Source organism: Ranitomeya variabilis, chromosome 3 (genome assembly GCF_051348905.1).
Source record: "Ranitomeya variabilis isolate aRanVar5 chromosome 3, aRanVar5.hap1, whole genome shotgun sequence".
NCBI classification, from domain to species: domain Eukaryota; kingdom Metazoa; phylum Chordata; class Amphibia; order Anura; family Dendrobatidae; genus Ranitomeya; species Ranitomeya variabilis.
Window position 1 is genome coordinate 199,482,179 of NC_135234.1, and position 24,444 is coordinate 199,506,622.

General features: G+C 41.5%; 1 protein-coding gene across 3 annotated transcripts in view; it reads left to right on the forward strand.

The window, feature by feature from the left end:
• The window catches only part of LOC143815608 (bile acid receptor-like), a 210,884-nt gene extending 186,916 nt beyond the window's left edge, over positions 1 to 23,968 (forward strand). For 2 of the 3 annotated variants that reach the window (XM_077294986.1, XM_077294984.1), the window contains 7 exons: positions 1,918 to 2,057; positions 2,340 to 2,447; positions 6,715 to 6,814; positions 12,300 to 12,425; positions 20,149 to 20,265; positions 21,584 to 21,697; positions 21,806 to 23,968. In XM_077294986.1, coding sequence (XP_077151101.1) covers positions 1,918 to 2,057; positions 2,340 to 2,447; positions 6,715 to 6,814; positions 12,300 to 12,425; positions 20,149 to 20,265; positions 21,584 to 21,697; positions 21,806 to 22,044 — 944 coding nt within the window. In that variant the 3' untranslated portion in view covers positions 22,045 to 23,968. The remainder of the gene's footprint in view (positions 1 to 1,917; positions 2,058 to 2,339; positions 2,448 to 6,714; positions 6,815 to 12,299; positions 12,426 to 20,148; positions 20,266 to 21,583; positions 21,698 to 21,805) is intronic. The other variant, XM_077294987.1, reaches the window with a different exon arrangement.
• The last annotated feature ends 476 nt before the right edge of the window (positions 23,969 to 24,444 follow it).

Consider the following 24,444-nt stretch of genomic DNA (forward strand, 5'->3'; position numbering starts at 1 on the left):
CTCGAAAGTCGGATCGCGTGAAATCGGCCGATTCTACTGTAAAGTCGGGCTCCGGACTGGAACACGAAACCCAATGCAAGTCAATGTGGATTTTTTTTTTTCTCTCTCTCTCTCTCTCCCCTCCGTGCAAAGCATATGTTGTGTTTGACTGCGGAAATCACTGCAGCCCAAACGGTAATATGGCTCTATGACGCCACAGAAACCAGGCCGGAACCTATGTCATCACGCTGCCCACACTCCTTAATTGGCTGAAAAAATGGCAGGGAAGGCGTCATACAAAACGCGACTTTGGCGCCAAGATCGCCGACCACGTGGCCGATCCCACGCTGGAGTCGGGTCGGGTTTCACGAAACTTTTTCACGAAGACTTTTGAAAATGAACGATCCGTTTCGCTCAACCCTAGTGGGAGGACTGGGTGTTGGACCATCGCTAATCTGGTATTGATAACGTCGTTTGTGGATTGGTCTTCAAGATCAAAGTTATGGAAAATCCCATTAATAAAAAATATGCAAATCAAATACTGTAGATATCTCAACGGATCCCATCCATCAGCCATATGTCACCCAAAGAGATCCAATGTAAAATTGTATTGAATTTTTTTCATGACAAATTATACAAGTAAAGATGCTTCATAAAACAACCTCTGTCTAAACAGATTATCTGGGTGTCAATCAGAGGCCCTCCTGCTCATAACATTCCCTATGATTCAAAGAATAGTCACTCTGAGGGACTAATCCTAGTGGGTGCCACGGAATATTTCAATTCCCCTGCAGCAGGGAATTATGTGAGAGCCCATGGTTTACCCATGGGAAATCAGCTTCTTCCAATCTTTAAGAGCCTATCACATATGGTAAAACCTCTTTAAAGGAAACTACTAAAAGATATGGATAAAATGCACTAAGGTGTATATATAACGCAAGATTTTTTAGAATCCATTCATATGTTGTGGCCGCATTATGTTTTTTTACCTTAATTATGATAATAGCACAGCATTTTTTCAGCGATTTTGGAAAATCGCACCAAAATTATGTCTTTTTGCTGATAGTGTGGAAACAACACGCAACACAAACTGCAACGTGTGAACTTACAGCTGTAATAAACTATGTGATAAAAAAACCTCTTCTAAACCACTTTAAATAACATGTGAAAGCTACAGACCTCCAAAAAATGTATAGATTCCTGACTAGCCTTTAAAATCACATTACATTTTTTCTGGTAAAAGAAAAACAGTGTGGACATACCCTTATAAACTGCATGGAGGTGTACCTATATGCAGGCTTTGGGCCTCAGACAGGTACGGACTGGGGCTGAAATTCAGTCCCGGCATTTGAAACGACACAGGCCCATGTTGTCCCCATCCCCATGAACCAGATGGGATATATTACTAATATTACCCTGGATGGAGGAAAGGGAGATTTTCTACAAGACCAATATTTCTAATGATACCCGTGGCCTGCTGGGGTAAGTGACGGAGTCCGCAACTTTGTGCTCCATCACAACTCTTAACAGTATGGGTATCTTGAGACCACCGATTCTGTTAATAACGTAGCAGACAAGGCAGCCCATAACCAGACAGGCCCTTCTGGCATTTGCCAGAATTGCCAGATGGCCAGTCCGGCCCTGGCTTCAGATCATAAACTTTGATCACATGTAAACTATTATACTTGTGTTGACTATGTAGTTGGTTGCCGAAGTAGCAAAAGTATTACAATTTTTGTAACAGATTAGCTGATAATAAATGACTGAGCTTGATAAAGAAAATACCCTCTTCATTGCTCAGAGGTCTAATGGTACTCTGAGAAAAGCAAAACCATTCAATGTGGTTTCCATTATATTCCATTACATCTTCCATTACCTTCTAAATAAGATAACCTATTTGTGTGATATTGCATTGATTATGCCCTGTTTATTTGGCAGGTTTGTTAACTGAAGTACAATGTAAGTCAAAGAGGCTCAGGAAAAACTGCAAACAAAACAGCTCAATATTCTGCAACGTGAAAGTGGAAGAAGATGCAAATGACAGCAGACAAGTTTCATCAACTACAAAGTCAGTAAAAGTGAGTACAAGTTTTAGTCAACGCGTGAACGTGAAATATGGTCTATACGTACACACTCTGCATTGGGCACAAATGTGGTAAAGTAACTTCAGTAAGCATGTCACTGAAAGTGTTATGTTTTTTCATATCAGTACAGTACATTGATACATATGAACCTTTTACATGGTGGTTGCTGGGTGTGGGACCCACACCGATTTGATATTAATGCCTTATCCTGTAGATAGATCATTGATATTATATATCTAGATAACCCCTTTAACTTGTCATTTCTATTGATTTCAGCAGGTAGTAACACGACTGGAATTGTCATCTGAAGACTACAAGCTGATTGATCATATAGTTACTGCATATCAAAAATGCAGCTCCCCAGCAGATGAGCACAAATTATTTGTAAGTACCCAATGTGGAATCATTCACATTATTCATAACAATTATTAATATAAAAAGAGAAAGTTAATAGAGGTGATCTAAAACAGTTGCAGAACCCTAATCCAATGGCCATGTCACTGCGTCATTGCTGCAAGACCAGAGCCCTGAAAGCTGCCTCTTGCCTGCCAGTATACCTAGCACCTCTTCTATTTAGTAGGCCTGCCACAACATCATGTGTGCATCGCACTGCAAAAAGACGTCTCTGTGCCTGCAAATTATGAAGAGACAGCACCTAGGAGGTGGTTCGCAGGGTTCTGATATGAAATTTTTTTTTTATTGTCTCTAAAAAGTAACTTTTTCTGAATTGAACTACACCATGTCCTGGTCCTGATAAAATGAAAAAAAGTGAAAAGAAACTAGAAATATTTATAACGAAGACTTGACAAAATGCATATCCACTGTTTATTCAATAAGAGTGTAGTGTTGCATGGCAGCATTGCCAAAAGGGTAGCTTTGTGCACGGCACCAGCCAACATACAACCGATGCAAAAAATGCAACTCTAATTTTTGTTTGAAAGCTGGATGCAACTTTGTCCAACGTCAATGTAAGCCACATATAACTTGTGGCTTACATGTGAACTGTCGTCAATTTGACAGTTCTTTTTACAGCCAAATCACACTAAGGCCGCTTTCACATTTGCGGTTGTGTCCGCAGCGTTTCTTCCGCAAATATCTGCATGCGTTGTGTATTCCTATCTTTAACATTATGGACGCATGCGTTTTTCTATGTTCGCGTTTTGCCGCGTTTGACGACGCATGCGTCGTCTAGCCGTCTGCGTCTTGGCGCGGAAATGCAACATGTAGTAATTTTTAGAGGCGTCAATTTGCCGCCTGGAAACGCATGCGGCTGATTGCGCAAGGTTTGCGCCCAAAAAACGCATTGTAGTCTATGTAAACGCATGCGTTTTCCAGTACATGCGTTTGCTTGCGTTTGCCGACGCATGCGTCTCAATTGAGAAAAACATGTCTAGACACTGATAAGCCACCCCCCACATAGAAGGTGATAAAGGGAGGAAGTGGACGGACCCTGCCCTGGCGTTCCCTGCCACCACGACAACGTGCCCGCGCAAAACAAGAAAGGGGAAAGGCAAAAAAAACAAAAAACCATAGCTATCCCTCCCCCCTCACCTCCCAATGTGTCTGTAATGTCTGGTTTGTCTCACCCTTCCAGTGTGTCTCAACCCTCTCATGTGTCTAGCCCTATCCCTGAATATCCTGACCCCAGTAGTTTCATAGCGCCTTCTCCTGCCACCCCTATGTCGGCTACAGTAATAAGCCAGACCTCACTACTCAACACCCCACAATATCGGCACTCAACCCCAAGCAGGCGCAGTTAATTTTTTGGTTTGTGTGTGTTTAATAAACCTGTGTTTTTTGCCCCAATAAGGTTTGGTTAATTGTGTATTTCGCCACCGTCACCACACAGCCTGCGCCAATAACAAATTATGCGTCAAACACATTTTTGGGGGCCACCTCCAACCTCCAGTACCTACTTAGCAGAACACTGAAGCTTGGTGTGTTTGGTTGAGAGATATGAGGTTGCCCCCAAAAATAACACTTGTATTTTCTCCAAAAACAGTTCTTTCTGTTTACTCCGTGACTTTTGGTCGCACACAGAAGACAAAATGGTGGTAATACACAGCACAACTATACTCAACAGGTCCTTTCTTATCCGAAACATTATTTATGACCCCTGACCTGCTGATTTTAGAAATGCATTGTATTACCTCCATTTTATCTTATTGGTACATATACATATATTTCACACAAAGTGAAGGAACAATGTACATGGCATATCTATACTCACCCGGACAAGTGTCAGGAAAAATGAATTCAAGAGCAAATAGCATCATGAATTCATTAGTTCAGACACGTGACTTGATGACTATAGATCTCTGGTGTAGGCTGCCATCACACTGTCAGTATTCGCTCTGTATTTTACAGCACTATTTGTAAGCCAAAACCTGGAGTGGAACTATGTGAGGAAAAGTACATTAAACAGATATGCACCACTAAAAGCATTTAACTACCGCTCCTGGTTTAGGCTTACAAATACTGATGTTAAGTACTGGACAAATACTGCGACAATAACGGACATCGTCTATACAGTCTGCGGCAAAAAGCTAATGGTGAACCAAGACAGGACTCACGTCAACAACCTAAGCCCAAAAACCCAAAGTGGTTTGTTAAGGAAATAGATAGGAGACATGGTGAAGAAAGTAAAACACAATTATTTTATTTGAAAAAACATTAACATTCCAAACATAAATTTGCAGACCCGAAACCAGCAGTACATTTTACACCATATTGTCCTGCCATGGCACACGTCCAATGTCAGAATCAAAAAACGCTGCAAATTGGTCCCGCATGTGGCCTACTTCAACTGTTGACCGCAGCGGATGATGTCGGTAATCAGGCAAAGGGTTGGCAACAGGTTCATCAAGTTCTATGGTGGGTCGCTCCTTAGCCAGAATGAAATTGTGGAGAACCACACAGGCTTTAACTACCTCATCCACTGTCTCCATTTTTAGATTTATTGCAGTTGCTAGAATGCGCCATTTGGACACCATAATCCCAAAGGCACACTCTACTGTTCTGCGTGCCCTGGTTAGTCTGTAGTTGTAGATCCGTTTTGTGCGGTTCAAGTCCCGACTTGAATAGGGCTTCAGGAGATTTTCACTCATCTGAAAGGCCTCATCCCCAACCATTACAAATGGCAGCGGTGGGCCTTGAGTGTAGGGGAGTGGTCGTGGCTGTGGGAAATTAAAATTTTTGCCATAAACACGTCGGCCCATATCAGAGGTTTTAAAAGTCTGTGAATCGTTGCCACGGCCAAAAGCACCAATGTCCACAGCAATGAAGCGACAGTCCGCATCGGCTATTGCCATAAGAACTACAGAAAAATATTTTTTGTAGTTGAAGAACTGTGATCCCGTTCTGGCTGGTTTGGTAATCCGGATGTGCTTCCCATCCACCGCACCCAAACAGTTGGGAAAATCACAAACAGTCCAAAATTTGTCAGCAATTTCTTTCCACATGTCCTCCGTGGGTATGGGTATAAATTCCTCACGGAGAATGGTCCATAAAGCCCGGCAGGTTTCAAAAACAATTCCGGACAGCGTGGAAATCCCAAGGCGGTACTGGAAATGAAGGGATGACAAGCTCTCTCCAGTTGCAAGAAATCTGTAGTAAGAATAAATAATTTACAAAATAGGCAAAAAAACATCAGACCTGCAAAAAATTTTGGTTAGCTTTTGTTTAGAATTATTACGTACCTTAAGGTAACCAGGAGACGTTCCGCTGGTGGAATGGCTCTACGGAGCTGTGTGTCCTGTCTCCGGATGGCTCCTTGGACACGATCAAGCAAATCCCGGAAAGAGTCTTGTGACATCCTGGTATATTCTGGGAATTTTTCTGGGTTCTCATTGAGCTCGCCATACAGGGTGTGATATGTACCACGGCTCTCCCGCAGTTCTACAATGGGGTGTTGCCAAAACCGCCTACGCCTTGTCCTTCTCTGTCTTTCCCGGTTTCGGTGTTGCTCCCAAGCAAACGCACATGCCAGAAAAATCTTGATGCTCAGATCCAGTTTAAAGTAATAGCTATCCATGTGAAGATCCATCTTCTCACAGGACACAGGAGCAAAATCTGAAGATTTCAGCTGTCCTAGGGTCTATATATAGATTTCACATAATACACGCCCTCTGTAGTCCCATTGGCTGGTTCTTGCATCTAGAATTTTTCTCTGGTGAAATTTTGCGCCATGCGCACAAAAAACGCAAACGCATAGAAAACGCAAGCAAAAGCATGTAAACGCTGCGTTTTAATGACGCATGCGGTAACCGTAAGCGTTTTAAAAACGCTGCGTTTACACGCGTTTTCATGCGTTTTTCGTGTCCTTGCGTTTGCGGATTAAACGCTGCAGATTCAAACGCTAATGTGAAAGTAGCCTAATAGCAAGTTACACAAATGCTTTTGGTTGTGGGACCTGACAAAGAATTGCTGTCAGGCAATCAGAGATGCCATGTAACCCTAGCCTTGAAAGGAAAAAAGAACTACTGTGTCCAGTCTTCATGATTGCAATGGCCAATTATTTTCTTTGTCATTGTTTTTTGTGGGGGTGCATTAGCATAGCCGTAATAAGGCCATATAGGCAACATCCGATCCATCTGTGATTAAAGATTTATTGTAACTTTAAAACATCTGCTTTTTTTATCATTTGACTCAGTTAGAAGAGGCAGCAAACCCAGAAGAAATATTCTACCAAATTTCTGAAGCAGCTGTGATGCATGTGCAAGTTCTCATAGAATTCACAAAAAGGCTCCCAGGTATGATCATTTTTATGGCTGGCAATACATAGAATAGCATTTATGTTAGTCACAGAAGGAGAGAAACATCAGCTTTCCCTTTTGAGTATTTACTTTTTTTTTTTTTTACAAAATTGTTGCTGAATTGCTTTTTTATAGTGAATCGTGATCCTATTATAACAAACATATACTTATTCCAATTATTTTAGTTGGTAAGTTTCAAAATTATAGCTATTATCAACACTAATCTCATTGGTCCCTTAGGGTACAATCATTACGCCTCATTTTGGACTTACCTAGTGAAACTGTATTTTGCTTACAATGCCACTGACAAACTGATTTGTGGCCTTTGTAATAACTGACTGTTAGAAGCTCCTATCTGCAATACAAGTAATGCTACTGTACTGTTATGTATCTGTAAGAAGCAGATAACAAGCAGTGTACTACAAGGTAATTCTAATGGTGTTCTGTACATGAAATTCTTCCATGGACAGACTTTGCACAAATGACTCCATTTAGCAGGTTCCAGCGGTACCCACGCCTTCATACCATAACTGTAGTTTATTGGGGATACAGGGATCTGGATAATAGGGACCCATGGGTTGTGTCTACAGTGGAGTAAGCTAGCTGAGGATGGAATGTAGTAAGCTAGGAGAGGATGCTTGACTAGCCAGGTCAAAACCAAAGAGGGGACAAACAGGGCAGAATCAGAAGACAGAGCTGAGGTCAAGGAAGCAGCCAAGGTCAGAACCAGAAGTACTGAGTCAGAGGCTGAATCATCTGGCAGGTAGATCATGCCAAGGTCAGCAACAAGTATCTAACAAGAAGTAGCAAAGAATGAGGAGTATTAAACCAGGGTGAGTATACACTTATAACTGGCAGCTCACAGCAGCGCAGTCTACTTGAACTTTAAATAGGGAGGAGTTCTACCTCATAGGCCACAGCAAAAATCTAGATACACCATTTTGAAAAAACACTAACACTTCCTGGCTGGACAGCCAAACCGGAAAACATTTGGCTGAACCATGCCTGCATCATCCAGTGATGCTAACAACACCACCACCTCTATCACCAGTGCCATCTATAAAGCAAGTGGGGCAACGCCTGGTGATGGAGATATAGGTTATTGGAACAGAACTGGACAAGGATGTAACAGTAATTGCTTTGACTGAAGTCGAAGCATGTATCAAAATTCCCAATAAGTGCTCACCTGATGGAGTTGTACTGTCACTGGTAGGACTATAAGTTTCTGGAGGGAATCAAGTGATATAAATACCTTTATTATACAGTGTATGTTTTTCGGAGTAGAATTTACATTTCCATCTGGCCCTGTTGAGAGGGTTAATTCTAACTGAAATGCATAGTTTGCCTATTAAAGGTATTTTTAATAATTTGATACACAGCTGTTGACTGTATTCCTGTGTCAGGACAAGTGCCGCCTTTGGGCACAATGTACTGTGTGTTCTGTACACTGCACAAGACTCTAAATAAGTTTCTTTGTATAGAAAGTGGTTCCTCAGACTCCACCTGCTTTTTCTGACTTTAATATCTTAGATCTTTCAATATACAATACCATTATATACTGCTCAAAAAAATAAAGGGAACACTAAAATACCACATCCTAGATATCACTGAATGAAATATTCCAGTTGTAAATCTTTATTCATTATATAGTGGAATGCGTTGAGAACAGTAAAACCTAAAAATGATCAATGTAAATCACAACTAAATATCCCATGGCGGTCTGGAGTTGGAATGATGCTCAAAATCAAAGTGGAAAATCAAATTGCAGTCTGATTCAACTTCAGTGGAAATGCCTCAAGACAAGGAAATAATGCTCAGTAGTGTGTGTGGCCTCCACTTGCCTGTATGACCTCCCTACAACGCCTGGGCATGCTCCTGATGAGGCGTCGGAAGGTCTTCTGAAGGATCTCCTCCCAGACCTGGACTAAAGCATCCGCCAACTCCTGGAAGTCTGTGGTGCAACGTGACGTTGGTGGATGGTGCGAGACATGAAGCCCCAGATGTGTTCAATTGGATTCAGGTCTGGGGAATGGGCAGGCTAGTCCATAGCTTCAATGCCTTCAACTTGCAGGAACTGCTGACACACTCCAGCCACATGAGGTCTGGCATTGTCCTGCATTAGGAGGAACCCAGGGCCAACCGCACCAGCATATGGTCTCACAAGGGCTCTGAGGATCTCATCTCGGTACCTAATGGCAGTCAGGCTACCTCTGGTGAGCACATGGAGGGCTGTGCGGCCCTCCAAAGAAATGCCACTCCACACCATTACTGATCCACTGCCAAACCGGTCATGCTGAAGGATGTTGCAGGCAGCAGATCGCTCTCCACTGCGTCTCCAGACTCTGTCACGTCTGTCACATGTGCTCAGTGTGAACCTGCTTTCATCTGTGAAGAGCACAGGGCGCCAGTGGCGAATTTGCCAATCCTGGTGTTCTGTGGCAAATGCCCAGTGTTCTGCACGGTGTTGGACTGTGAGCACAACCCCCACCTGTGGACGTCGGGCACTCAGACAATCCTCATGGAGTCAGTTTCTAACTGTTTGTGCAGACACATGCACATTTGTGGCCTGCTGGAGGTCATTTTGCAGGGCTCTGGCAGTGCTCCTCCTGTTCCTCCTTGCACAAAGGCTGAGGTAGCGGTCCTGCTGCTGGGTTGTTGCCCTCCTATGGCCCCCTCCACATCTCCTGGTGTACTGGCCTGTCACCTGGTAGCACCACAAGCCTCTGGACACTATGCTGATAGACACAGCAAACCTTCTTGCCACAGCTCGCATTGATGTGCTATCCTGGATGAGCTGCACTACCTGAGCCACTTGTGTGGGTTGTAGAGTCCGTCTCATGCTACCATGAGTGTGAAAGCACAACCAACATTCAAAAGTGACCAAAACATCAGCCAGAAAGCATTGTTACTGAGATGTGGTCTGTGATCTCCACCTGCAGAACCACTCATTTATTGAGTGTGTCTTGATAATTGCCAATAATTTCGATCTGTTGTCTATTCCATTTGCACAACAGCATGTGAAATTGATTGTCAAACCATGTTGCTTCCTAAGTGGACAGTTTGATTTCATAGAAGTTTGATTTACTTGGAGTTATATTCTGTTGTTTGTGTTCCCTTTTATTTTTTTGAGCAGTGTATTACCAAAGTACTACAGATCAGCTCCTGTTAAAAGGAATCTATCAGCGGGGTTTTGGTATCTCCTCTGAGAGCAGCCTGATGTAGATAAAGAGAAGCTGAATCAAACGATGTATCACTGTATGTTACTGGGTGCATCTGTCCTGACACAATCAGAGCTTTTGGATTTAGCATGAAGCAGAGCTGAGAAAACGAACCCCGCCCACACCAGACTCTCTGTGTACAATATTCGTAGTCAGTGAGTTGCCTAGTTACCCGCATAGTCCGGCAATGTTAATCTCTTAGTGACAAAACCTTCATAGTTAGTAAAGAACCGCAACAATTTGACAAGTGACAAGTGACCTGAATTCTGTGTTTCACCCTCTGTCTCCTGCTGTCTTCAGATTACATAGCAAAAACCTGCTGACAGATTCCCTTTAAAATGAATCGGACTATTCTGCAGTGTGAAGGAGCTGTGATGTTCTGCTTTGTATACTGTTTACATCTGGCTGCTTCTAGAGCTGGTGTCAGATCCCCAACAAGAATATGTCATCAATATCATAGCATTAGTAGAAAACCCTTTTATCCAACAGAACATCTCTGGAGTGAGATAGGATGGGCTATTCAGTGGATGTCAGTATCACTATGTAATTTGTGGCAACTGCAAGCTATCATGTCTGCATAAGGCAAAATTCCTACAAAACTAATTGCTTAGGTTATGGAAGCTAGAGAATGTCCAACATGCTACTAGAAGTGTATCTCTAATTACGTGATTTTTATGAGTATATATGCTTGGTAGTCATACTAATAAAAATACCTCCAATGTTCTGAGAACATTTTCCATAAGATTTTGGAGTGTGCCTGTGAGAGATTCTGGCTCTCAATTGGTTTTACAGTTTATCCTAAAGGTCTTTGATGGGTTTGATGACAAGGTTCAATGCAGGCCCCTGGAGTTCCCCCTTGCTACCCACAAACTTGGCAAACCATGCCTCTATGGTTAAACCAAGATTTATCTATCAAACTTCTGCTTCTATCACTAACACAGGCTATCATTTCTGCCTTGCTCTAAAAATATTTAGAATTGAGAGTCCTCAGAGGTTGATACCTTTTAATGGCTAACTGCCTTGCTCTATACATTTATATGGTCTAACTTCACTTCCAAGTCAAAACAATAACACAGTTGATTTGGACAGATATACATATACAAATACAAACTGGCGGCAACCTCATAAATATATATACATTTATATAAACACTGCACAGGTTTGGAACTTAGCTGAAATAGCCTGATTTGTTGAGAAAGGCACATTGTTCAGAACCAAACACTCAGATTTTTCCACAAATATAAGCTGTATTCAGCTTTTCCCAAATCCTCCTGGTTATTGATTCTTAGATCTTCAGACTTTACATAAATAAAATCACAGCACAATGAACACTGTAAAACATAAAAAAATGCCAAACCAATGACTTTTATCCACTATTTCACCCACTTTGAATTTTTCTTTCATTTTACAGTATAATTTATGGCAAAATAAATGGAGTCATTCAAAGCTACAACTCATCCAGCAAAAAAAGCGCTCATGCGGCTATATTAATGGAAAAATAAGAAAGTTAAAGAAAGTTATAGTACTTGAAAGAAGAGGTGGAAAAATAAAAAATAGCAAAATAGCTAAAGCCCCATGTTTTGAAAGGGTTAAAGGCACTAAGCTATTCAGTATGATTAAAGACTCATTCTGATGGAATTTTTTTGTTCTATTCTTGATTTTCATGATTAGAACTTGTACTTTAGTCTATGGTGCTGTTCACATGGTTGTATATTTTTGCAGACCGAATGGTCCGCACAAAATTAAGGAGGCATGTCCGATTTTGATCAGAGTCTTGGATCAAACTTGCCACCAATGCAAGTCTATGGGTCCTTGAAAAAAATCGGAAAGCTTTTAGATGCCATCCTTTCGCTATCATTTTTCACAAATTGTTTGCTATAAGAAACTTTAAAGTTACATTTTTTACCTGAGAAAGAATAATGAAACTCCGACCAAACATTGATGATAAAAATTGACACTGATGAAACTCTGGTAAAAACACTGAAAAAACGATATTGTTTATGAGAAAATCACTGACATCTGAATGACTACTGCCAATGTTTGCCAATTAAGATGTGATCTGAGACTTTATTTTAAAACTACAAAATCAGCATTATCTTGCTTTCAGGCTAGAAGGGTTGTTGTGTTACTTTCCAAAACAAATTAATACTTGAGAGGCTATTGTATACATATAACATTGTTATTTCCAAAATTATATTGTTCACTAAAAGACAGTGCATATAATTACATTCTTCCTATAGCCTGAAGTTGTTTCTTTTTTCCAGGATTTGAAATTCTAGATCATGATGATCAAATTGCTCTTTTAAAGGGTTCCACTGTTGAAGCAATGTTTTTACGTTTAGCACAAATCTACAATCAACAATCAACAGGGGGCTCACAGCTACATAACGGTAATTCACTTTGTGGTTTATCTAATTCGTGAGATTCAGATCAAGTAAACTACTTAACATTGAATTTGCAACACCAAGAAGGAAAAGTCATGGAACTATGGAAATCAAAGATCGATAGACATTTTAATAATATTCAAACAAAAAAAATAGAAACAATTTTCAAAGCATCTCGATTTATTAAACATTGACTATTGCTTGGCTGCTATCAATGAAGTTATTAATGGTTGTCTCAGGAAAGTTCTGCCACACTGAATGCACGCAGGAAAATCATCAAGACCTGCTTCATTGGCAATGATGATCCAGAGGTGCTGAATGGTAGACAAGTCTGGACATGTAAGCCATGATAGCATATTTAGGCCACACAAGTTGCACACAGTAGCATGAGCAACATGTGGCCAGGTGCGGTCATGTTGAAAATGGCTTCTGGGACAGTTTAAGAAAATAACCATTCTACTGGTTCCACAGTTGATACATTTTGTTTTGCACATAAAACCTTCATTCCAGGTACACTAACCGCTTGGCTTAACATTGATTTGGTTGTGGAACCAGTGGAACAGTCATATCTCCAAACTGTTGCTCGTGCTACTGTGAGTAACCTGCATGGCCTAAGTGTGCTACCATGGCGTACAGTATCTCCAGACTTGTCTCCCATTGATCACATCTGGAATGTCAATGGTCGACAATTGCAAAGGGAGTTGCCAGCAGCGGATCTTAATTAATAATTTGTGTGCCCAAATGCATTCAACATGGTAGAACATTCGCCGGACAACCAAAAATACTCTCACTGATGGTAGCCAAGGCATGTAAGTGCTGGTATTTCTGTGCACGGCGCCTATACTCGATATTAAATAAATTGAGATATTTTTGAAAATGTTGTTCCAACCATACAACAAATGGCATAAAATATATCCAGTCTGTTCCAACAATTTCCTTTATATTATATTTCAATCTTTACATCACATTAGAATCAGTTCATAGAATCAATTACCATTATAATGACTAGAGTGAACAAAGGACATGGACTTCAATGCAAACAGTCCATATGCTCCAAACAGAAGAAGTAACATAGAAGCACATAGTCAAAGACGCTGTCTGACAATTTGAGGTCTGCACCTGCAGCCACGTTTCGAGGGTACGCCCCCTTTCTCAAGTCAGCAAAATTGTTGGACTAGACTGGATGTATCTTATGCCAATAAATACGATGAATTGGGATTTGGTAAGTCTATCTTTCTAATTTTTTTTAAATGCATTGTTTCCATTTTTCATCATTTGCAAATCATTAACAAGTTCATCGATTCGATGACTTCCATAATTCCATGACTTTTTGTTCTAGATATTTCAATTTCACTGTTGAGTAGTATATATTAAAAGGGCTGCAACTGGGAATGTAATACATAAATGGGCTGAGGCTAGCAGAACAACAGCCACATGTGTGAGGGATTCAATGACATCTTAATAAGGCATGTGGATGGGTGTTGTTCTGAAATTGATATTTATACATACATCAATATTTCAATAAATTTATTAGTGAAAAGTAGATTTTAAGACCTTTTCTAAATCAGGAGAATGTGAAATAATTGAAAAAATGTGGTATTTTTAACCCCTTCATGACCCAGCCTATTTTGGCCTTAATGACCTTGCCGTTTTTTGCAATTCTGACCAGTGTCCCTTTATGAGGTAATAACTCAGGAACGCTTCAACGGATCCTAGTGATTCTGAGATTGTTTTTTCGTGACATATTGAGCTTCATGTTAGTGGTAAATTTAGGTCGATAATTTCTGAGTTTATTTGTGAAAAAAACGGATATTTGGCGAAAATTTAGAAAATTTTGCAATTTTCACATTTTGAATTTTTATTCTGTTAAACCAGAGAGTTATGTGACACAAAATAGTTAATAAATAACGTTTCCCACATGTCTACTTTACATCAGCACAATTTTGGAAACAAATTTTTTTTTTGCTAGGAAGTTATAAGGGTTAAAATTTGACCAGTGATTTCCCATTTTTACAACAAAATTTACAAAACCATTTTTTTTAGGGACCACCTCACATTTGAAGTCAGTTTGAGGGTTCTATATGGCTGAAAATACCCAAAAGTGACACCATTCTAAAAACTGCACCCCTCAAGGTGCTCAAAACCACATTCAAGAAGTTTATTAACCTTTCAGGTGTTTCACAGCAGCAGAATCAACATGGAAGGAAAAAATGAACATTTAACTTTTTAGTCACAAAAATGATCTTTTAGCAACAATTTTTTTATTTTCCCAAGGGTAAAAGGAGAAACTGGACCACGAACGATGTTGTCCAATTTGTCCTGAGTACGCTGATACCTCATATGTGGGGGTAAACCACTGTTTGGGCATACGGCAGGGCTTGGAAGGAAAGGAGCGCCATTTGACTTTTTGAATGAAAAATTGGCTCCAATCTTTAGCGGACACCATGTCGCGTTTGGAGAGCCCCCGTGTGCCTAAACATTGGAGCTCCCCCACAAGTGACCCCATTTTGGAAACTAGACCCCCCAAGGAACTTATCTAGAAGCATAGTGAGCACTTTAAACTCTCAGGTGCTTCACAAATTGATCCGTAAAAATGAAAAAGTACTTTTTTTTCACACAAAATTTCTTTTAGCCTCAATTTTTTCATTTTCACATGGGCAACAGGATAAAATGGATCCTAAAATTTGTTGGGCAATTTCTGCTGAGTACGTTGATACCTCATATGTGGGGGTAAACCACTGTTTGGGTGCACGACAAGGCTCGGAAGGGGAGGCGTGCCATTTGACTTTTTGAATGGAAAATTAGCTCCAATCGTTAGCGGACACCATGTCGCGTTTGGAGAGCCCCTGTGTGCCTAAACATTGGAGCTCCCCTACAAGTGACCCCATTTTGGAAACTAGACCCCCCAAGGAACTTATCTAGATGCATAGTGAGCACTTATAACCCCCAGGTGCTTCACAGAAGTTTATAACGCAGAGCCGTGAAAATAAAAAATAATTTTTCTTTCCTCAAAAATGATTTTTAGCCCAGGATTTTTTAATTTTCCAAGGGTAATAGGAGAAATTGGACCCCAAATGTTGTTGTCCAGTTTGTCCTGAGTACGATGATACCCCATATGTGGGGGTAAACCACTGTTTGGGCACACGGCAGGGCTCGGAAGGGAAGGCACGCCATTTGGCTTTTTGAATGGAAAATTAGCTCCAATCATTAGCGGACACCATGTCACGTTTGGAGAGCCCCTGTGTGCCTAAACAATGGAGCTCCCGCACAAGTGACCCCATTTTGGAAACTAGACCTCCCAAGGAACTAATCTAGATGTGTGGTGAGCACTTTGAACCCCCAAGTGCTTCGCAGAAGTTTATAACGCAGAGCCGTGAAAATAATAAATGTGTTTCCTTTCCTCAAAAATATTTTTTTAGCCCAGAATTTTTTATTTTTGCAAGGGTAACAGGAGAAATTGGACCCCAAAAGTTGTTGTCCAGTTTCTCCTGAGTACGCTGATACCCCATATGTGGGGGTAAACCACTGTTTGGGCACATGCCGGGGCTCGGAATGGAAGTAGTGACGTTTTGGAATGCAGACTTTGATGGAATGGTCTGCGGGCGTCACGTTGCATTTGCAGAGCCCCTGATGTGCCTAAACAGTAGAAACACCACACAAGTGACCCCATTTTGGAAACTAGACCCCCCAAGGAACTTATCTAGATGTGTGATGAGCACGTTCAACCCCCAAGTGCTTCACAGAAGTTTACAACGCAGAGCCGTGAAAATAAAAAATCATTTTTCTTTCCTCAAAAAAGATGTTTTAGCAAGCAATTTTTTATTTTCACAAGGGTAACAGGAGAAATTGGGCCCCAATGTTTGTTGCCCAGTTTGTTGTGAGTACAGTGATACCCCATATGTGGGGGTAAACCACTGTTTGGGTGCACGTCAGGGCTCGGAAGGGAAGTAGTGACATTTGAAATGCAGACTTTGATGGAATGGTCTGCGGGCATCACGTTGCATTTGCAGAGCCCCTGATGTGCCTAAACAGTAGAAACACCCCACAAGTGACCCCATTTTGGAAACTAGACCCCCCAAGGAACTTATCTAGATGTGTGATGAGCACGTTCAACCCCCAAGTGCTTCACAGAAGTTTACAACGCAGAGCCGTGAAAATAAAAAATCATTCTTCTTTCCTCAAAAATTATGTCTTAGCAAGTAATTTTTTATTTTTGCAAGGGTAACAGGAGAAATTGGACCCTAACAGTTGTTGCCCAGTTTGTCCTGAGTACGCTGGTACCCCAAATGTGGGGGTAAACCACTGTTTGGGCACAAGTCGGGGCTTGGAAGGGAGGGAGCACCATTTGACTTTTTGAATGCAAGATTGGCTGGAATCAATGGTGGCGCCATGTTGCGTTTGGAGACCCCTGATGTGCCTAAACAGTGGAAACCCCTCATTTCTAACTTCAACACTAACCCCAACACACCCCTAATCCTAATCCCAACTGTAGCCATAACCCTAATCCCAACCCTAACCCCAACACACCTCTAACCACAACCCTAACCCCAACACACCCGTAACCCTAATTCCAACCCTAATCCTAACCCTAATCCTAACCCTAACCCTAATCCCAACCCTAACCACAACTGTAACCCCAACACACCCCTAACCCTATCCGTAACCCTAACCACAAGCCTAATCTTAACCCTATTTCCAACCCTAGCCCTAATTCCAACCCTAACCCTAAGGGTATGTGCCCACGTAGCGGATTCGTGTGAGATTTTTCCGCACGACTTTTGAAAAATCTGCAAGTAAAAGGCACTGCGTTTTACCTGCGGATTTACAGCAGATTTCCAGTGTTTTTTTGTGCGGATTTCACCTGCGGATTCCTATTGAGGAACAGGTGTAAAACGCTGCGGAATCCGCACAAAGAATTGACATGCTGTGGAAAATACAATGCAGCGTTTCTGCACGGAATTTTCCGCACCATGGGCACAGCGGATTTGGTTTTCCAAAGGTGTACACGGTACTGTAAACCTGATGGAAAACTGCTACGAATTTGCAGCGGCCAATCCGCTGCGGATCCGCGGCCAATCCGCTGCGGATCCGCGGCCAATCCGCTGCGGATCCGCGGCCAATCCGCTGCGGATCCGCGGCCAATCCGCTGCGGATCCGCGGCCAATCCGCTGCGGATCCGCATCCAATCCGCTGCGGATCCGCAGCCAATCCGCTGCGGATCCGCGGCCAATCCGCTGCGGATCCGCGGCCAATCCCCTGCGGATCCGCGGCCAATCCGCTGCGGATCCGCATCCAATCCGCTGCGGATCCGCGGCCAATCCGCTGCGGATCCGCGGCCAATCCGCTGCGGATCCGCGGCCAATCCGCTGCGGATCCGCATCCAATCCGCTGCGGATCCGCGGCCAATCCGCTGCGGATCCGCGGCCAATCCGCTGCGGATCCGCGGCCAATCCGCTGCGGATCCGCATCCAATCCGCTGCGGATCCGCGGCCCATCCGCTGCGGATCCGCGGCCAATCCGCTGCGGATGCGCAGCCAAATCCGCACATGCCATAACCCTACCCCTAACCCTAACCCTACCCCTAACCCTAACCCTACCCGTAACCCTAACCCTAGTTCTAACCCTAACCCTAGTTCTAACCCTAACCCTAGTGGAAAAAAAAATATATATATTTTCTTTATTTTATTATTATCCCTATCTATGGGGGTGATAAAGGGGGGGGTTTATTTATTATTTTTTTTATTTTGATCGCTGTGGTAGAACCTACCACAGCGATCAAAATGTACTTGAATGGAATCTGCCGGTGGGCGTACTGAGCATGCGCCCGCCATTTTGGAAGATGGCGGCGCCCAGCGAGGAGACGGCCGGACACCGGGAGGATCGGTAAGTATGAAGGGGTGGTGGGGGGGTGGATTGGAGCACAGGGGGGGTGATCGGACCACAGGGGGGAGCGGACAGCAGGACGGGGGAGCGGGCAGGAGCACGGGGCAGCGCAGCACAGGACGGAGGGGACCGGACCCCATAACGGAGGACTGGGGGGGCGATCGATGGGGTGGGGGGGCTCACATCAGTATTTCCAGCCATGGCCGATGATATTGCAGCATCGGCCATGGCTGGATTGTAATATTTCACCTGTTTTTTAGGTGAAATATTACAAATCGCTCTGATTGGCAGTTTCACTTTCAACAGCCAATCAGAGCGATCGTAGCCACGGGGGGGTGTAGCCACCCCCCCTGGGCTGAAGCACCACTCCCCCTGTCTCTGCAGATCGGGTGAGATTGGAGTTAACCCTTTCACCCGATCTGCAGGAGCGCGATCATTCCATGACGCATACGCTGCGTCATAGGTCGCATTGGCACCGACTTTCATGACGCAGCGTATGCGTCAAAGGTCGTGAAGGGGTTAATAATCCAAATTTTACATTGAAAGAAACAAACTGGAGACCTTTAGAGAGGTCCATACTAAAATCACAAACCTGATTGCTGTTAATGTGTATTATTTTATTTCAAATAAGCTTTTACTACTTAAGGGCCAACTCATCAAAGTTGCCAAATATTGCCGCAATGTGGAGGTACTCTGAAATTGTATGACTTTGGTGTTTTCAGTTTGAAAAATCACTGCCAAAATGGCACAAAGCTGGGGAGGAGACAGGGCATTACTATGCACGTCAAATTAATTGAAAGTGTCGGCTTACGCCAGAAATGCTAATCTAGTCCTTGACTAGAGTAGCATGTCTGGCGAGGTGTACAGAGGCGTTGCTACAGAGAAGATCCATTAAGTAGCCTGAGTCTCTTAATGAATTTGGAACATTGCACTCCAACAAGCCCTTCATTAAAATTGGCATATAAAACACCAATTACAATGAATTGTCCCCTGTGTGTGCAGTTAGACAGGCAAACTACACTTCACATGTGCAGAACAAGAAAGGTAATAAATCGTTGTCTGCTCATAAACTTTTAAGGTTGTAGTCATTGTGCTGACAAGAAAGATGATTTTTACGTAAGATTAAAAATTAGTTCAGCCAATAAACAAGCTTTTTTCCTTGTTCATTAGGTGATTTTCAACCTGTTTACACTAGCTGATTATCAGGTATGAGCGTTCCTAAAAATGCTTGTTCATGATGATCGGCTGGAGTAATCGCACCCTAATGCAATGTTCACACATTCAGTATTTGGTCAGTATTTTACATCAGGAGTGGGTGAAAGATACAGAAGTGGTGATGTGTTTCTATTATACTTTTCCTCTGATTGTTACACTCATGATTTTGGCTTACAAATACTGAGGTAAAATGCAGACCAAACACAGAGTGTGTGAATGCGGCCTTAAGTGTGTGAATGCGGCCGTACTCATAATATGACCTGTGGGTGCTGTCGGAATAAATTACTCCAGTAGGCCAAATGTTGCTCAGCCCGCATCACATGCAGAGAAGTGTAGTCTGCATACTATGACTGTACAAGAGCCCCTTGTGGTAACCTTTATTATTTCAGATAACTTGTAAATATTTTCACAACCTTTGGGGAAAACTATAGATGTACTGCAACTCCAATAAAAAGGCATATGAAGGATTATGAAGCAATGTTCTTCGAAACCTGAAATTAAGATATTTAATTTGTTAGGAAACCATTTTTTTGTAACTTATAAAAGCTTAAATATTGTTGTCTTAGTATTATAAACTCTTTTACTTTAACATAATTAAATAAATTATTAATGCAAACATTTTTTTTTCTAGGACTTGCAAAATACCAGAGTCACACAGGAGAATATTACCATATTCAGGATTTTGACAGATGTCCTCTGTATTCTCTAGATCCTAATGCTCGGCAAAATACTCAAACAATTAATACAGGTCTGGTTGTTTTACTTCTAGGTATACAATTTGTAAACTGATATAAATTTATGCACATTTTTGAATATTTTACGATATCTATTGGGCATTAAAAAAGTTTCTCTACAAAAGTGTTTTGTGATGATGTATATTTACATCATTGGCCGCGTCCCTACCTTTGATGCGGGCTGACACACTGAGTACGCATCTCTCCCCGCACTTTATGGCTGATTTATGGCATCGAGTGCCTCTATCAGGATCCCCTGTGGATCCTGGATCCACCCGCAGCTGTTAACTAGTTAAATGGCACTGTCAATCACTGACAGTGGCATTTAACACGCGCAGACGGGAAGTGAGGTATTGATCTCGCCAATCGGCGTGCCTGTCTTGTGATCGTGAGGCGCCGAAGGGTTTTCATGGCCTTTGGGGATCTGCTGAAGAATCCATGCCTGTCATCATGATCCTCCTGTGAATGCTGGCCTGTGGCCAGTGTTCATAGAAGATTGTGATTTTTGCCATACATCGCAGTGCTGAAGCTGAAGCACTGCTATATGTAACACAGTCAATTGGATGATTGCAGATTTATATCTCCTAAGGGGACTGTTAAATACAGTAAAAAAAAAGCTTAAAAAAAGAAAAAAGTTCAAATCACCTTTTGCCCTTTTAAAAATAAAACAATTTAAAAAAATTCCCATATTTGGTATAGCCATCAAACAGCCCCAGATCCTGTAAAATGAGAATGTAACGGATCTTGGAAAATGGCGGCAAAAGCAAATTTTTTTTCCACCAATTTCTGATTTTTTTCACCACTTATAAAAAATACTATACATGTTTAGTATCTGTGTACTCATGCTGACTTAAGGAATCATATTGCAAGATCAGTTTTACCACATATTGAGTATGATAAATAAAAACTGAAAAAAACATTGTGAAATTGCACTTTTTTGCAATTTCATTGCTCTTGAAATTTTTTTTACTCATTTTTAGCAGAATTAATGGTGTCATACAAAAGTACAACTCGTCTCACAAAAACAAGCCCTCATAAGGCTAAATGGTTGTATGAATAAAAAAGTTATGACTCTTGGATGAAGTTGGAAAATGGAAAATCACCCGGGAGTGAAGGGGTTAATGAGAGTAAAATGATTCCATTCATGGAATTGTGAGATTCTCTGTAGCTAGGATCATAACAAAGAGCAGTTTATGTTGCATGGCTTTTTGAGATGTAAAATGGATTTGGTGCCTGTAGTAACCAATGAGAGTTAATTCTTAGTTTTGCAATTACACTGGAAACATGAAACTTGACTGTTTCACTCATTAAATGTTGTGTTTTACATTATAGATGTCACTGAAGAATTTATTACTCCGCTGTTTAACTTTTATAGAAGTATGGGCTCCCTTAATGTGACTGATGCAGAATATGCTTTACTCTGTGCAATAACCATGTTTTTCTCAGGTGCGTAAAGATATCTATCCTCTTTCTTATTTAGCCTTATGCCAATGATATTTTTGTTTTACATTGATACTATTATTGAATAAGAAAAATTTATATTTTTAATAACAGATCGTCCATTCTTAAAGAACAAGAATGGTGTTGAAAAACTGCAAGAGCCACTTTTAGGAATTTTACACAAGTATTCAAAGATCTACCATCCAGAGGACCCACAACATTTTGCACGATTGACTGGACGCCTGACCGAGCTAAGAACCCTTAACCACAATCACTCAGAAGTACTGTTATCATGGAAAACCAGAGATGCCAAGCTTACCTCATTGCTTTATGGTGGTTGGGACTTCCACTGATATCTTCCCTGAATTGGAAACTCATGATAACCTAATTTATGGAAATCAGTTAAGATGTAGGACACCATTACTGACATATTAAAGTAGAGGATAAAGGACCTTTACATCCTTGTTTCGTTTTATGTATTTTTGCATTCATTGTGTACTCCATGTGGAAGGAGAATTCTTTTCACTAAAAAAGAAACAGTGAAACCTTTTTTTACACTTTTACATTTTTTATGTCTTCATTGTAGCTGTTTAACAAGGCATACTAATACTGATTTAATCCCAGAATGAAAAGTAGATCTATAATGGTTTATGGCAACCTCATTCTTCATCCCAGTGGGTTGTTTTAACTTCTGATTGGTTGGCTCACTCGCTCCTCAAATAGCACAATGTCAGCTGTGGGGAGTCTGTCATATTATAATACTGTTTTGTTTCCTGTTTTGTATAGCAAACTAATATGGGACCCTCTGAATAAGCGACAATGAAAGGAAACAGTCATATGAGGGCCCACTTTTTGATTTGTTGGTCGCAACAGAATTAGTCTACAAATATGTTTACAATATTTCAAATGTAATTCTCTAAAAAAAAATCTATAACTCACTTTTATGGCCTTTTCTAAATCCCTTGTCTAGTAGCAAAATAAATAATCTATGAACCCTCTAATCTAAATTGACAAATAATGAGCTGACAATAACAATAAGTTGACAAATAACAATAAGTTGACAAATAACACTAAGTTGACAAATTGGTAAGCGTCAGTTTCTATCTTCTACTGTATCTGTATCAAGACTCCAGAGACTGGATAGCAAAGGGGGGAATAATTCCAGTGAAAATATTACAGATAATCTGTAACCAGATTTTTGGTATCACATCTGAAAGCAGAATAATTTAGGGGCACAAATCCTAATTCCATTGATGTATCACTGGCTTATCTGCTGCAGATCTACCAGTTTTCTGAATCCTGTGCTCTGGATAACCCCATCCACACCAATGATTGTCAGCTTTATGTGTAAATTGTACATAGGCAGGGGACTGCCAGTCAGTAGTGGCTGTGGGGTAATATGGAGCTCATGAATATGGATGACAACATGGCAGGAGGATTACGAGTCAACTAGTAAAAATCTCAAGATAATAAAACAGTGATTTCACCAAAACTACAGCAGACATCATTGTATGTGATGTATCTCTGTCTCAACATTATGCTGCTCTCAGATTAGGGTGCAAAAACCTACTGACAGAGTCCTTTAAAGAGGATATTTCACCAAATTTAGCATGGTAATTTTTCCACATTTTGGAATAGTGCCTGCAGAACTGAATGAAATGTAGTTTTTCTTTTTTTTAGTTTCCATGTCTATTACTGATATATTAGCTTGTAAAGTTTAGATTCTAAATTCTTTTCCAACCAAGGCCACGCAAGCAAAGATTAATCTCTGGAGATGGGTACGTTTCCACCTGAATTACTCTCATCAATCATAAGCAGGGAATAAAACAGAAGCTTAGACGAGGTTTACACTATGTGAGACATGTAATCACACCCAACCCTAATCTTGGTGATCTCTTCATCTACTGTGTAGAGTAGATCTGTGTGTCATTACAAGCACTTATTGCAACTTTCATGTCACAGCAGTCAGTATGGGGGAAGGGGAGTGGAGCAGAGGTGAGAATACCCTTGGATGAAAGGTGCATGTGGTGTTTGTAATGACATATCTCTGCTCTACACAGTAGGTGAAGCGAATACACAGGAGAGCAGGTCTGTGAGGCTATTACATGGCTCACAAAAGAAAGCCTATTCTGACCTTCTGGGGGCATGTTATTATTTCTCCTGCAGGTCTTATCATTGATCAACATTGTGCAAGGGAAAAAAAGTACATGCCCCAGAGAGAAATCTTTCCCTGCCCTCTTGGTTGAAGGAGAAATTAGGCTAAGTTCACATTAGCATTCCGGGGCTTTGCGGAGGGCTGCGAACATCCTCCGTTAAGCTCCGCCTACTTCTGCATACTTCTGCATGAGTCCTGTATACCTATCTTTAACATTTGGTACGCAGAACATGCAGATGTATGCGGATGCGTCGTTTTGACGCACCCGACTGCATGGGAACTCAACAAGTTGCGTTTTGTGCGGACAGCGGGCACATCAAAATGACGCATCCGCATACATCCGCATGTCCTGCGTACCCAATGTTAAGGATAGGTATGCATGACTCATGCAGAAGTATGCGGAAGTAGGCGGGGCATAATGGAGGACGTACACAGCCCTCCGCAATGCCCCCCGAAAGCTAATGTGAACTTATCCTTAGATGGAGATAAGAAATAAAACAAACACGTCTTGACTACAGCTGTTGAAGTACCTCTTATTTTCACTCATCTCTGTATAACCGTCAGATTCGGAAATTTATGTTATATTTTTGCAAATAAT